General features: G+C 41.5%; 1 protein-coding gene and 1 pseudogene across 5 annotated transcripts in view; one reads left to right on the forward strand and one right to left on the reverse strand.

Annotated features, from left to right (window-relative positions):
- LOC132859676 (actin-binding LIM protein 3-like) overlaps positions 1 to 15,000 on the forward strand; it is a 66,133-nt gene that overhangs the window by 21,893 nt on the left and 29,240 nt on the right. For all 5 annotated transcript variants that reach the window (XM_060890513.1, XM_060890509.1, XM_060890510.1 and 2 more), the window contains exon 3: positions 7,797 to 7,980. In XM_060890513.1, the coding sequence (XP_060746496.1) occupies positions 7,797 to 7,980 (184 nt within the window). The remainder of the gene's footprint in view (positions 1 to 7,796; positions 7,981 to 15,000) is intronic.
- On the reverse strand, positions 1,337 to 2,136 carry LOC132860351 (ankyrin repeat domain-containing protein 9-like; annotated as a pseudogene).

A 15,000-nucleotide genomic window follows, 5' to 3' on the forward strand; every position in this document is an offset into this window, starting at 1 on the left:
TTCGATTCCCGCCTCCGCCTTGTGTGTGTGGAGTTTGCATGTTCCCCGTGCCTCGGGGGTTTCCTCCGGGTACTCCGGTTTCCTCCCCCGGTCCAAAGACATGCATGGTAGGTTGATTGGCATCTCTGGGAAATTGTCCGTAGTGTGTGATTGTGTGAGTGAATGAGAGTGTGTGTCTGTGCCCTGTGATGGGTTGGCACTCCGTCCAGGGTGTATCCTGCCTTGATGCCCGATGACGCCTGAGATAGGCACAGGCTCCCCGTGACCCGAGGTAGTTCGGATAAGCGGTAGAAGATGAGTGAGTGAGAGAGTGACAGTGATGTTGCACATCCGTTTGTCCCCGTGACTGAGCGGTTACCACGGAAACGCTATTAGAACTAGACCTAGAGCGTTCATTTTAACCCGTTCTATAGAGATGTAGTTTTTACACAGACTGAAGGAGGCTCGCATCGTGATTTGAGAATTCAAACAAAACGTGCGGCATGAACGTGATTCAAACCGGTATTATTTTTGTTTGTATTTTTTATCTCTTTCTCAGAATAAGCTGTGTGTGCTGCACGGTCTCGGACACTTCCAGGCTTGCTCGAGCAGGTCGCATTAACACTGTTTTGTTTTGTCAAGATTCTTGTTTGAGAAGCCAGTTAACAGCTTGACAGCTTTTTGACGTTCCTGGAACTCTGGATTCTCTTAAAACAACTCGCCGCGTTATGTCGCAACACGAAAGCTGTAATTATCTTCTGTAAATCCCAATCCTACTGCGTAAGAACCTGAGATTCTTATAGGACCGACGTTTTACAAGGGGTTTTCTTTTAATGTCATTGAATTAAAATAAATTAGTTCGGATAATCGGTAGAAAATGAATGAATGAATGAATAAAACTTTTTTAAACATTAATTCTAAATACATATTTATTTATTTTTATCCTTATTTTTTCTTATTATTAGATATTTATATCTTTTTTTATCTCTCTTTCGTTTCTAAACTCTTGTAAAGCTGCTTTGAGACAATGGGAATTGTTAAAAGCTCTATACAAATCAATTGAATAATAATAATAATAATAATAATAATAATAATAATAATAATAATAATACAAATAATAATAATAATAATAATAATAATAATAATAATAATAATAATCTCTCTTTTTGTAGTCAGTGTTGTAAAAAATAAAAACTTTAAGAAAAAAATCAGACCAGGATTAGTCTTTTAACTTTAGACTGTTTAAATTGATTTAAAAGACAATAAAAGGCACATGCACACACATTTACATTACAAATTTATGCCAGTCACACAGATATAAATTTGATAAAAAGAAAGAAAAAAATAAAAGTATGTTTCAGTAGGAGTTCCACCGCATTAAGGGCTGTGATGTAGTAGGTTTCAGAGAAGCTGGAATAGGCAGTTTTAAAAAAGTCACGAGAAGGTACAGTAGTAGCTATGAGAAAGAGTGTCCCTGGAATTCTTCCAACCAAGTAGTTAAACATCTCCTCTCCCAGAAATTTGGACCAGAACTCTGGATCATTTTTCAGTGAGCTCTTCATTTTGAACCGCACTTCAGGCATGAACATGAGCAGCCTTTCCAGGCACAACATGAGCGCACGTGTGTTCTCTTTGGAGGTCCGTAGCTTTTCGAGAATGAGATCCAGTGGTGTCACACCATCACCAGCCTTAGCTTGTGGTGAAGCCCCACTTCCCAGTAACATTATGACAGTCTCTGGTTGTGACATGTCACATGCCAGATGGAGTGTAGTTCTGCCCTCCTTCATGTGTTTGCATCCTCCTCGGTTCACGTAGGATTGTAGAGTTGGAATTTTATGTGCCACATGAAGAATGAGAGGCACTATGTCCTTCCTGTTGTAGCGGATAGCCATGTCTAAGTGTGGAACATATGATTGACAGCGGTAGATATTCTCATGTGTCATGGCAAGAGCACCGTCTAAGAACTTATTCAGCAAGTATTGTGCGTAAGCTTGGTGGCCGTGCACGATGGCGTACATCAGTGCGTCAGATAGATTGTATGTTTGTTGCTGTTTGTATCTTCATGTTGCGCATGTCCTCCAACATCTCCACAGGTTCATGTGCCATTACAGCTTGGATAAAAGACAAGAACCTGCGTCCCTTGCACATGCCATCCATCTTGCCAGGCTACACCAGGTATTATAAGACATATAGTATAGGAATCTTTTACATTCTAGAATTTAGATTTAGATCTTTCGTTCATTCGTCACAAATACGTGCACACGGTCGCGTTTGCCTGTTTATAACACAAACGCTACAGTAATATTCACGTGATGATTGTAGTGTTTGTGGTGATTTACACAATAACACAAACTACAGTAATATTTACATGATGATTATTGTAGCGTTTGTGTCCAGCTCCACTCCATGACTGCATTCGGTTTATTGAGCTTTATATATATACATACATATATATATATATATATATATATATATATATATATATATATATATATATATATTCATTCATTCATTCATTCATCTCCTACCGCTTATCCGAACTACCTCGGGTCACGGGGAGCCTGTGCCTATCTCAGGCGTCATCGGGCATCACGGCAGGATACACCCTGGACGGAGTGCCAACCCATGGCAGGGCACACACACACTCTCATTCACTCACGCAATCACACACTAGGGACAATTTTCCAGAGATGCCAATCAACCTACCATGCATGTCTTTGGACTGAGGGAGGAAACCGGAGTACCCGGAGGAAACCCCCGAGGCACGGGGAGAACATGCAAACTCCACACACATATATATGGATTTTTTTTTTATCTCGGTGTTTTTATTATTTATTTATTCATTTCTAGCATGATTTTTCTGTGTGTTTTTTTCATAAACTTACACACATGGGCGCAGAGAAATCATGACCTACAGATTTCAGGATAGTTTTTATGACCTTCTCTTTTCCAAAGCTATGCTACTATAAATTTATGGTTCAAACCAAACCAAAATTTTACATATTTTCCCATTTATTTATACAAGTAAGAAAAAAATGAGCTCCTGCAGATTATGAAGGTTCCTGTTGTAGGATTTGAGCAGAAGAACATGGTCTGTTCTCCTGTGAGAACTGGTCCGGCTGGGACAGGAATTATCCTCGTAGCTCACACACCCAAAATCATTTGTGTCACCCGGTTGTGGGAAATGTCAGCGTGGTATTTGATTCCTGCTGACAGAAGCAAAGTAGCGTGTGTGTGTGTGTGTGTGTGTGTGTGTGTGTGTGAGAGAGAGAGAGAGAGTCAGAGTGACATGTTTTTATATCTTCACGGGGACCAAATGTTGCTATGAGGATAGAACTATCTGACAGGGTTGACCTTGTGGGGACATTTGACTGGTCCCTGTGAGCAAAAGGTTTTGTTATAAAGTGTTAGTTTATAATTTACAGTCCTGAGCGAGTGTGTTTTTTCTTGAGCACCTGAGCTGAGCGAATTCTCCCTCTCGTCACTCGAAGGGGGTCGTTTATCACCTCCGACCGCACTGAGAGACGTCCTTCTGTCCTACTTGAGCAGATCCTTTTTGGTCATCTGTTACTCTGACACACACACACACACACACACACACACACACACACACACACAGAGTAGTAGCTGTGTTTTGTATTCAGCCCCAGTTTTCTGCTCTCTCACTAAACAAGCTATCGATTCAGCCTCTGTATTCACCACGTCTCAAGACACTTTACGATTCTGAACAGTTTAACATACCTGGACTCAGAATATGTATTGAACACACCACACACCCCTAACGTTAATGAGCTGAGTGTATTGCTGTCCAGTGACAGGCTAAAGTGATAAGTTTTAAACGTTTAATTAGCATCTGTTGTATCGTGCTAGTCGCTAACTCATTCAGTGACCCAGGATTAGCTGCAGAAACGTTCACTGTAGCCACGAAACCACACATGAAAACGTCACTCTGACTGAAAATACACACTTTTATTGTTATGTCTTTTGTGTGAATCAAGAGTGTGTTTGTGTCGATATAGTGAGTAAAAAATAACTGGTAGGATTTACTAAAAAACAATAGCAGAGAGAGAGATAGAGAGAGAGAGAGAGAGAGAGAGAGAGAGAGAATGTGTGTGTGTGTGTCTGTGTATGTGTGTGTGTGTGTTTCTCTTTTTGATAAATGCTCATAAAAGAACAAAGCAGTTTTGATTTTTTGAGACCATTAAAATGTCTCCTTACGGTCAGAACAATCAAATATTCCTGTTCTTCTGGAAACATTTGGTCTTCATCAATGTGGAAAAATCTGCACACACACAAACACACACACACACACACACAAACGCACACACACATACACACACACACTATCCTTATGAGGACCTACCATTAACATAACAATAAATGTTATGCTACAACTGAGATAACTCTAACTGTAACCATGGTAACAAAATTTGTATTGCTTTTTATTTTTTGGTAAAAATTGGTCCAGTTTAAAAAATTACTGGTCCAGACAGTAGGTCCCCAAAAAGATATTAAAACATATTCTCTCTCTCTCTCATGCTCGTGCACACACACACACACACACACACACACAAACACACACCCACACACACACAGTGAGGGAAGTGATAAAAGTAATTGTACTGCTTGTCATTAATAAAGAAAGACCGGGGAGGAGAGGAGGGCTGACCCATCCATCCTGCTGTGATGAATTTTAATTGTGTCTGTTAGCTGTTGATAAAATGCGTAATTGATCTCTACACTCTACACACACACACACACACACACACAGACAAACACACAGATGCACACATGCTTTCTACACGCCTTCCGATGCAGTTTCTGACTCAGATCAGTTTGATAGAGTAGTGCAGGAACACACACACACACACACACACACACATTTATTTATGGAGTTGTTGAATTATGCATGGCACCGGAAAGCGAGGCTAAACTGTGGGGCGTGCAGATGTCTACACAGGGAGTTGAAAGCCTCTTCTCTGCGGTGACTCGGCTGGCACGGTGTCTTTTAGTGTGCGTGTGTGTGTGTGTAGTGAGTGCCTACTGTACTGAAAGCTGGCACAGAGTAAGGGTGTGTCACACAGATGTTTTTAAAAAACAGGGCAGTAATGGAAGAGTTTTATAATATAAATAATTCACATGTGAAAGGACGAACACTTCACATTCAAAACTATTATTTCAGAAACATCACCATATCTTCAGTCCCTCCAAAAAATGTCTTTTCTCCCGTTTGTCTCGCGTCCGTGTTGACGACCGAACGTCTTCCTCACGTCTCACTCCACAGTGGTGTTAATAAGAAGCTCATATGAAAGTAAACACTCAGGACTTTGTAGAGTTCCATCACTATTTCTGTTTTTCTCTACAATACTAGAGGTGAAAGATTCATAGAAAACATCCAGAAAAACAAAAACAATTCTTTTTCTTCCACACAGATGTTTGTATGTTCAGAGTAAATGTTGATATCAAACCCATTTCTGCTCTCTGAGAAGCTCCGAGTGTTTGTTCATCTAAAAAGCAGCTCAGATTTATCTTCAACACTAAAATTCAGTGTAAGATTATCGACAGAGGGAAAAACACACGTCTAAAACACACCGAAAGAACGACAGAGTCTGATTTATTTTAGATCAGACTCACAGACAGTCGTTTCTTTATACTGATTGAAAAGACGGTGGAATGGAGCACCGGTGTGCTGATAAGCTTATTAGCTTAAGCTTACTAAACCATGTCATTAATCGTCCTCTCTACTGATCTGTCTCTACTGAAAATGTTTATAAAGTGAGCATATAGGGGCAGCGTGACTCGTCCCCTAATGGAGCACTACTTATTATCATCATTGCTTCCTACTTGCAGTTCCTATTTTGACCACTAGGTGCAATAATAACTCTCTAGAGAAAAAAAGACAAAAAGGATTCAAAGTCTATGGAGTCTTTAAGGACTTTAGATTTAAGGTTAGGGTTTGCTAGCGGACAGACCGATGATGTCATTTTTAAATCAGCGGTAAAGTTTTATTCAGTAAAACAGTAGAGATATTTTTAGAGTTTTATTACTGTACAAATTCCCGTATACAGTAAACACAGGGTGTCAGTTACTCTGTAATGATGTTCCACTGCTCAGGCTGTGGGAAAGATGGAAAGGAGAGCAGCTTGACCTACGCACACACACACACACACACACACACACAAACGCAGAGCTTTCTGAGGACCTTCCACTGCTATAGTTAATAGCTGAAAATGATATAAATATCATAAGTACAGTTCAGAAAGAAAAATCTTGGTCTATTTATTTAGTAAGAACATTTTATTCTTTCACACACACACACACACACACACACACAAACACAGAGCTTTCTGAGGACCTTCCACTGCTATAGTTAATAGCTGAAAATGATAGAAATATCATAAGTACAGTTCAGAAAGAAAAATCTTGGTCTATTTATTTAGTAAGAACATTTTATTCTTTCACACACACACACACACACACACACACACACACACACACACACACACACACACACACACAGAGCTTTCTGAGGACCTTCCACTGCTGTAGTTAATAGCTGAAAATGATATAAATATCATAAGTACAGTTCAGAAAGAAAATTTTTGGTCCATTTATTTAGTAAGAACATTTTATTCTTTCACACACACACACACACACACACAAACACACACAAACACAGAGCTTTCTGAGGACCTTCCACTGCTGTAGTTAATAGCTGAAAAATAGTCAGAACATTTTATTCTTTCACACACACACACACACACACACACACACACACACAGGCATGTTCTTCAGTGCCTTGAGGGACGTTGTGCATGCAGCAACTCGTCAGTGTGATGATAGAACCGACTCTGAAATGAAGCAGTGGGAGCAGAGGAACAACACTGTGTGATGATTCTCACCACAGTGGACTCATGGGAATTGGAAGTTATCTCCTCACTCCTTATTGTTGTCTGATGACATTTTCACACTTTATAATTATAATTAAAAGTTCAGTACAGTACCTTAGATTTCCATTAAAAGTTAACGAAGCCAAAACCTCGGTTCTTTATCGCTTTAATGACTTTTTTATTGGAGCTTGTCAACAATTAGCTACAACATCGTCCTCACTATACACACAAAAAATCCATCTTGTGTACTTTAAAATCTTAATTTTCTCTCGGATCTTGATTGCAATTAAAAAACTAATGGCAGATATTCCTGTAATTTAGGACTTTGTTTATATGAATAATTTCATATAAACTCTATTTGCTATTTTTTTTATTTTAAAATGAAACTGAAACTGGTCGATATGATGATACAGTGATATTAATATCACTCGCAACCTGATGCTTCTTGATTCTTATCTGTCTAAGGAATTTGATTCACATTGAAATGTTCTTCATTTACTATTATGGACTAGCGCTAAAGGGCTATACTTACTGCTAAGCTAACGCTTTCTCTTTGCGTGACTCTGAAAGATTTTTACTTCAGATGCTAAACGATGCTAAGTCCTGGACTAGCCTGTGATGACTGAACATACACACAACAAATTCAAGACAAATTGAAGGCATTTGTGTCTCTTCACGAGCATATAAACAAATATAATTAAAGTTGAATAAAATTAGCTAGCTAATCAGAGAGAATGGATTCATGATTTTAGGTTTGTTGATATATAGCTATATATTGTTGATGTATATTGTTAGAAAGCTAAGCCTGTTAAATCCTTATGCAGTTTATGACACAATGGTTAGAAGACAAACCTACTATTAATGTAGTATTACAGGGATTTAAAAAAATATTGAGAACTGCGATTTTCCGTGCTGTGTTTTCCGCAGTTTGCGGCTGTGACCTCGCCTGTTCCGGATTCTTCCAGCAGGCCGGTGAGTACATCTGCACCGAGGACTACCAGCGGCTTTACGGCACTAAATGTGACAGCTGCGGTGAATTCATCAGCGGGGAAGTGGTATCAGCTCTGAACAGGGCGTACCACCCCAAGTGCTTCGTCTGCACCATCTGCAGGTACCAAACACTTTACAGCACATCTGTCCTTCATGTGGGAATATATATATATATAGGGGTGGCACGGTGGCTTAGTGGTTAGCACGTTCGCCTCACACCTCCAGGGTTGGGGGTTCGATTCCCGCCTCCGCCTTGTGTGTGTGGAGTTTGCATGTTCTCCCCGTGCCTCGGGGGTTTCCTCCGGGTACTCCGGTTTCCTCCCCCGGTCCAAAGACATGCATGGTAGGTTGATTGGCATCTCTGGAAAATTGTCCGTAGTGTGTGATTGTGTGAGTGAATGAGTGTGTGTGTGTGTGTGTGCCCTGCGATGGGTTGGCACTCCGTCCAGGGTGTATCCTGCCTTGATGCCCGATGACGCCTGAGATAGGCACAGGCACCCCGTGACCCGAGGTAGTTTGGATAAGTGGTAGAACATGAATGAATGAATATATATATACATATTTCAGGTCCACCAGAAGTTTTTTTTTGTGAAATCACAGTTACAAGATTTTTCTTTTAAACTCCACGGAGTGAAGACACGTGTAAAGGTTTTCTGTGAGAGCTGTACTCATGTTCACACACGTGAACGGAACAGAGTCGAATGTGTATCGGGACGACGTCACAGAAACGTTCAGGATCTGTGAAAAATCTTCGGCCGGTTTAAGAATCGTAAGCTCCTCCTCCGTAGATCACAGCGTTTTACTTTGTTTTGCTTTCATTTCAGCCGTCGTGACATACACACGTGATAAATGTCCGTAAGATGTTCAGTCAACAGAAGCTTCTAGAACAGCTTTGAAACACCTCAACCAAGATTCTATAGAAGAAGTCTCTGGAGTAACTGTTCTTCAGTCGGTGCTCTAAATTCTCCTGGAGGTGTTTAGTTGGTTTGCGATCATGTGATCAAGTGATCAGCTGACAGTGAAGGCAACATCGTTTATTCTGACCCAGATCCAGGTCTGGTTCTGTTACCCATCCCCCTTTTCCCCCCTCACTGTAATCACCTTTCTGTGCTTTTCCTGTAACTAATCATAACGTCTGTCTTGTCCTCTGTCCATGGAATTGAGGTTGAGGGAAAGAAACACAGCCATGTTCACAACCTGTAAAAGTTCCCTCAGGCGCGGCTTGTATTTGTGTTCACCTTTAAACGGCTAACTGAGAGGAAAACAATCTAGGACAGTCCTCAGCTGCAGGCTGAATCCCAGCGTCAGGAACCTGCACTGCAGCTTGACGCCATTCTGAATCTCAGCATGAGTGTGGAGGTCTAAACCACACACAAACATACACGCACACACACAAACTCTCTCACACACACACACACTCACAGACTAACACAGAAACACAAAAACACAGTCACACACACTAACACACATACACGCACACACACAAACTCTCACACACTAATCCACACGCATAAACACTAACACAGAAACACACAAACATACACACATGCACACACTAACACACAGACATACATGCACACACACAAACACACACACTAAAGCACAGACACATACACACACACAAACACAGACACACAAAACTCACACATACACACACGCATAAACACAGACACACAAAACTCACACACACACGCATAAACACTATCACAGAAATGCACAAACATACACACTAACACACAAACATACATGCACACACACAAACACAGTCACACACACTAACACACACGCACACACAAACTCTCACACACTAAACCACACACACACTAACGCACAAACATACATGCACACACACACACACACACACACTAAAACACAAACACAGTCACACACACTAACACACACGCACACACAAACTCTCACACACTAAACCACACACACACACACGCACAAACACTAACGCACAAACATACATGCACACACACACACACACACACTAAAACACAAACACATACACACACACAAACACAGACACACAAAACTCACACACACACATAAACACTATCACAGAAACACACAAACATACTCACACGCACACACTAACACACAAACATACATGCACACACACACAGTCACACACACTAACACACACACACAAACTCTCACACACTAAACCACACACACACACACACACGCATAAACACTAATGCACAAACATACATGCCCACACGCACACTAAAACACACACATACACACACACAAACACAGACACACACAAAGACTCACACACTAACACACACACTTCAGAGATGAAACACTTTGTATAATTAAAATTAAAAATATAATTAATAATAACTGTTGCTGATGTTAGGTCGATGGTCGAGGTATCACACAATTCTGACGTTTTTCTTCGTTGACGATTGACGATTTTTTATGTTATGCTTATAAGCAGAAGTGTAGCGTTAATCATAAGGACCTCGGACCTTCTGAGGATGAAGAGATTGATCCTGGAGTCTTTATTTCATCATGATCTTGTGCTTTTATGCCAAAATGATGATCCTAATGATGAAGGAGTGAATGTTGTAAGTCACTGTGCAGCGACACGATGTCCGCTTTAACACATCTGTCGTCTCACCAAGACAAAAAAAGTCTTTTCCCAAAACTCATGATCTGTCCATCTTTAATCAGATCATTAAACGTTCCATAATTAAGATGAACTCAAACCATGGCACTTAGATGATTAAGAGATAAATGACCTCATTGTCCTAACCTGTTCTGTACACTGTATCATCCACATGACCAGTTTTACACTGCGCTCTGTGTGTGTGTGTGTGTGTGTGTGTGTGTGTGTGTGTGTGTGTGTGCGTGTGTGTGTGCGTATGTGTGTGCCCTTCTTTATCCTTCTGGACCAGGACTGAGCTCTGCTGTCGTGGCCTGGAGCTCCCAGCAGGGAGGAGAACGTAGATCCATAAAAAGTAGAGCCTGAAGGAGATCATCACTGCTCTTGTCATGAATTAGAGCTCTTACACACGTCTCTAGCTGTTGTTGACATGAAAGGATTTTTTCACTGTGAGGACTTTTATTAGACTGAAATGTAACAGATTATCTTATCAGCATGAACTCGTTTTCATGAACTGATTTAAGGATTTCAGAAATCTCCAGGGATTTTAGAGAATAGTGTAGAAAACAAAAAGCCTCCAGAACCCGTCATGACTAGGGTTGGGAACCGAGAACCGGTTCTTATTCAGAACCGCTTCTGTTTTTTAACAGGAACCGGAACCGCGCGGAATTTTTTAGTTTCGGTTCCGATGCGATGACGGGCAAAGCGCTGTGAGCGGTCACTTTAAATAGCCATGTCTTACCTCATGAATATTAATTGTTTTACAGTCACGCAACCAAATTAACGCAGTTTACCACAGAAATCAGTCACTCGCGCTGCTGTGCTGAGGTACGCTTTGTGTTAAACATGTCTAAAAAAAGTCTAAAGTGTGGATTAATTTCCAAAGCTACAACAAGAAAGCAAATCTACCCCATCATAAAAAAAACAAAAACAAAAACACATTTTCCAAAAATAAATCAGTGCTGTGTGATCAGAGTTTGGTGACAGTAAAGTGTATTACAGTAAAGTTATTGACTGTTGTTTGTTTTCGCTTTTCGGGTTTTGCACTTTGCAGATGGTCCCTTGGAATCTGTCTCTTAGGTGTTCGCACATAGACACATGTATTTTGTCCACAGTGGAGGAAAGCTGATATTGAGGAAACTTGGGTTGTAGCTGCGTTGTAGCTGCCTCTCTACATTACTACAATAAAAAAGAGGCGTTATTTGTGTAATAAGAGTGTTTAGGTCAGGAGTTATTGACTCAGGAAACTCGAATCTGTGAATATGGAGCCAACTTTACTTAAGTCCCTCTGAGAGGGTTTTCTCCACAGCTGGAGATACAATAAGCCAGAAAAGGTCTCGTCTTCTCCCAGAAAAAGCAGACGTTAATTTTTCTTCAGAAAAATTGCTAACTGTTTTGCTAAGTTGTAATTCTGGATGTTAAATTTGATGTTGGATTTATTTAAATTTAAATTGATATGAATTGAAATGCTCTGTTTAAAATATTTAAAGAGTGATTAATAAACACAAATGGAATTGTTTCAGTATTGTGCGTTATTTTACACATTTCTTTTATTATGGAATCGGAATCAGAACCGGGAATCGTAAGGCAGAACTGGAACCGGAATCGGAACCGGAAAATTCCTTTTGATACCCAACCCTAGTCATGACTGCTTGGGCAATTTACTGCTGGGACACCAGGGGGCGATCTGGCAGGGGTTTGTTAATAATCGGTGCCGTGTGTTTTGTTCTCCTGTTTGCCCGCCCCATCCTGCTCCCATTCCCGCTTCTACACACCAGTTTCCTTATATTACACCGATCACCTGCCGATTTATACCTGCCGTCTCGTGTGTGTGTGTGTGTGTGTGTGTGTGTGTGTGTGTGTGTGTGTGTGTATGTGTGTGTATTTGCTGAGTCCTCGTCCTTTGCCTCCTGATTTTGAAGTGAAAGTGACATGACGTGACATAAGGCTAAGTATGGTGACCCATACTCAGAATTCGTTCTCTGCATTTAACCCATCCAAAGTGCACACACACGCACACAGCAGTGAACACACACACACCGTGAACACACACCCGGAGCAGTGGGCAGCCATTTATGCTGCGGCGCCCAGGGAGCAGTTGGGGGGTTCGGTGCCTTGCTCAAGGGCACCTCAGTCGTGGTATTGCCGGCCCGAGACTCGAACCCACAACCTTAGGGTTAGGAGTCAGACTCTTTAACCATTAGGCCACGAGTCTTCCTAGTCTTGTGTTTTTGTGTTTTAGATATTTTTTTTTTTCTCAGTGTCCCCATGTGTTTGTACTTCTCTCACTCACTCACTCATCTTCTACCGCTTATCCGAACTACCTCGGGTCACGGGGAGCCTGTGCCTATCTCAGGCGTCATCGGGCATCAAGGCAGGATACACCCTGGACGGAGTGCCAACCCATCGCAGGGCACACACACACACACTCTCATTCACTCATGCAATCACACACTACGGACAATTTTTCCAGAGATGCCAATCAACCTACCATGCATGTCTTTGGACCGGGGGAGGAAACCGGAGTACCCGGAGGAAACCCCCGAGGCACGGGGAGAACATGCAAACTCCACACACACAAGGTGGAGGCAGGAATCGAACCCCCAACTCTGGAGGTGTGAGGTGAACGTGCTAACCACTAAGCCACCGTGCCCCCCTGTTTGTACTTCTGTTATTTTTAAACAAATTCCCACTGTCTCTTATGATATCTTTGCATTTTTATCAGAAACACTTCTTTCTTTGAGGAAGTCAGACTCGACTTGACAAGAAGGTTACTGTCGCTCAATAAAAAGCAAACTAAAATAAAACCGTGGTGAACTGAATACTATCTTCACCCTAGAGGCTAAACGTCACCTGGTTGTTTCCAAACTTTACCCGTACAGTCGGGTGACTTAACCACGTCGCCATGTTACAATACAATGTAGTTTTACTCTTTCGGTGGAAAAAAGTTCACATTTTCATGCAACTCTGACGATACGCCTCATGTCGCTCGTCACTATACGTTTAACGATTGGGATCTCAATTACGCTCTCTGATCAGCTGCAGCCTAAAATCTTTAATGAAGTAAGAACAAATCCAACTTCAGGCAGCATTAATCTCCGCCGTCTTCCCGTCGTCGTATAAAGTAATTAACCTCGGCCTAATTTGCTCAGCCGCGAAAGCCTCTTTATTCGCACACGTGGCTCAGATGCTGAAAAAAGGTCATTCGCTCCTGTTTAATCTTTTAATCTCTATTTACCAAACTAAACGATGAGAGTTAATAACTGAGCCAGAAACATCAGTGAGGTTTAAAACGTCCTTCTGTCTGGATATTTTGGGAATATGGAAGTTATAAAGCAACTTCTATTGATTTCATAATCAAACAATCAATGATGTGATGCATCTCCATGCGATGAGGATGAGTCGCTCTTCATCTACAAGATTATATTCCTATAACTGCAGAGTTTTATTCCTTTCATACCGCGGCGTTTAGCCGACAACAAGAATTTGTCAATTATGGAAGTTTTATAGAGTTAAATACAGTTTACAATCTGCCAGGTAATAAAATTCAGCCCCTCCTCCTAGACTATGCTTTTAAATAAGCTAAATTTAAGAAGCAAGTTAAAACATAGAAATAGTAAGAAGTAAGAATGAGATGTGTGTTATGTTTACGTGTTAGCTGTAGTGTCGTGGGCTTTACTTTAGATCGACACGTCAGACTTTATCCATTAAGTCGTGGCGCGTTAGTTCCTGTTCTCACTTAAACAGTCGTTCGTTCACCAGCCAAACTTTATTCACTCTTAGGGTTCTCACACACTCATCTTCTACCGCTTATCCGAACTACCTCGGGTCACGGGGAGCCTGTGCCTATCTCAGGCGTCATCGGGCATCAAGGCAGGATACACCCTGGACGGAGTGCCAACCCATCTCAGGGCACACACACACACACACACTCTCATTCACTCACACAATCACACACTACGGACAATTTTCCAGAGATGCCAATCAACCTACCATGCATGTCTTTGGACCGGGGGAGGAAACCGGAGTACCCGGAGGAAACCCCCGAGGCACGGGGAGAACATGCAAACTCCACACACACAAGGTGGAGGCGGGAATCGAACCCCCAACCCTGGAGGTGTGAGACGAACGTGCTAACCACTAAGCCACCGTGACCCCCCGCTCTTAAAGTTAACGAGACAAAAAAAATGCAGAAAAAGAAACAGCTCGTCGATATTAATAAAGAACCGACACGCTTTCAGTGAGACGATGGAAATGAATCGATACCTTCTGACCGATCAGAATGACTCAGAGTCATTCAGTGAGAAATAATATGAAGAGATATGATGAGATCTCAGTCAGGGAAGAAGGTGCTGATTGATGTCTTTGCCCTTGCTTTGCTCCGTCATGGTGCCGGATTAATCGGATTACGGCTCCGGCGTCACACTCGCTGCACCGACCTTCCACCAGAAATAACCTGCTGTTTATTTGTCTGATTTACAAATTTGTTCAGAACCACAAAATCTCATGACTCGAAATGTTTAA

Source organism: Tachysurus vachellii, chromosome 17 (genome assembly GCF_030014155.1).
Source record: "Tachysurus vachellii isolate PV-2020 chromosome 17, HZAU_Pvac_v1, whole genome shotgun sequence".
NCBI lineage: Eukaryota > Metazoa > Chordata > Actinopteri > Siluriformes > Bagridae > Tachysurus > Tachysurus vachellii.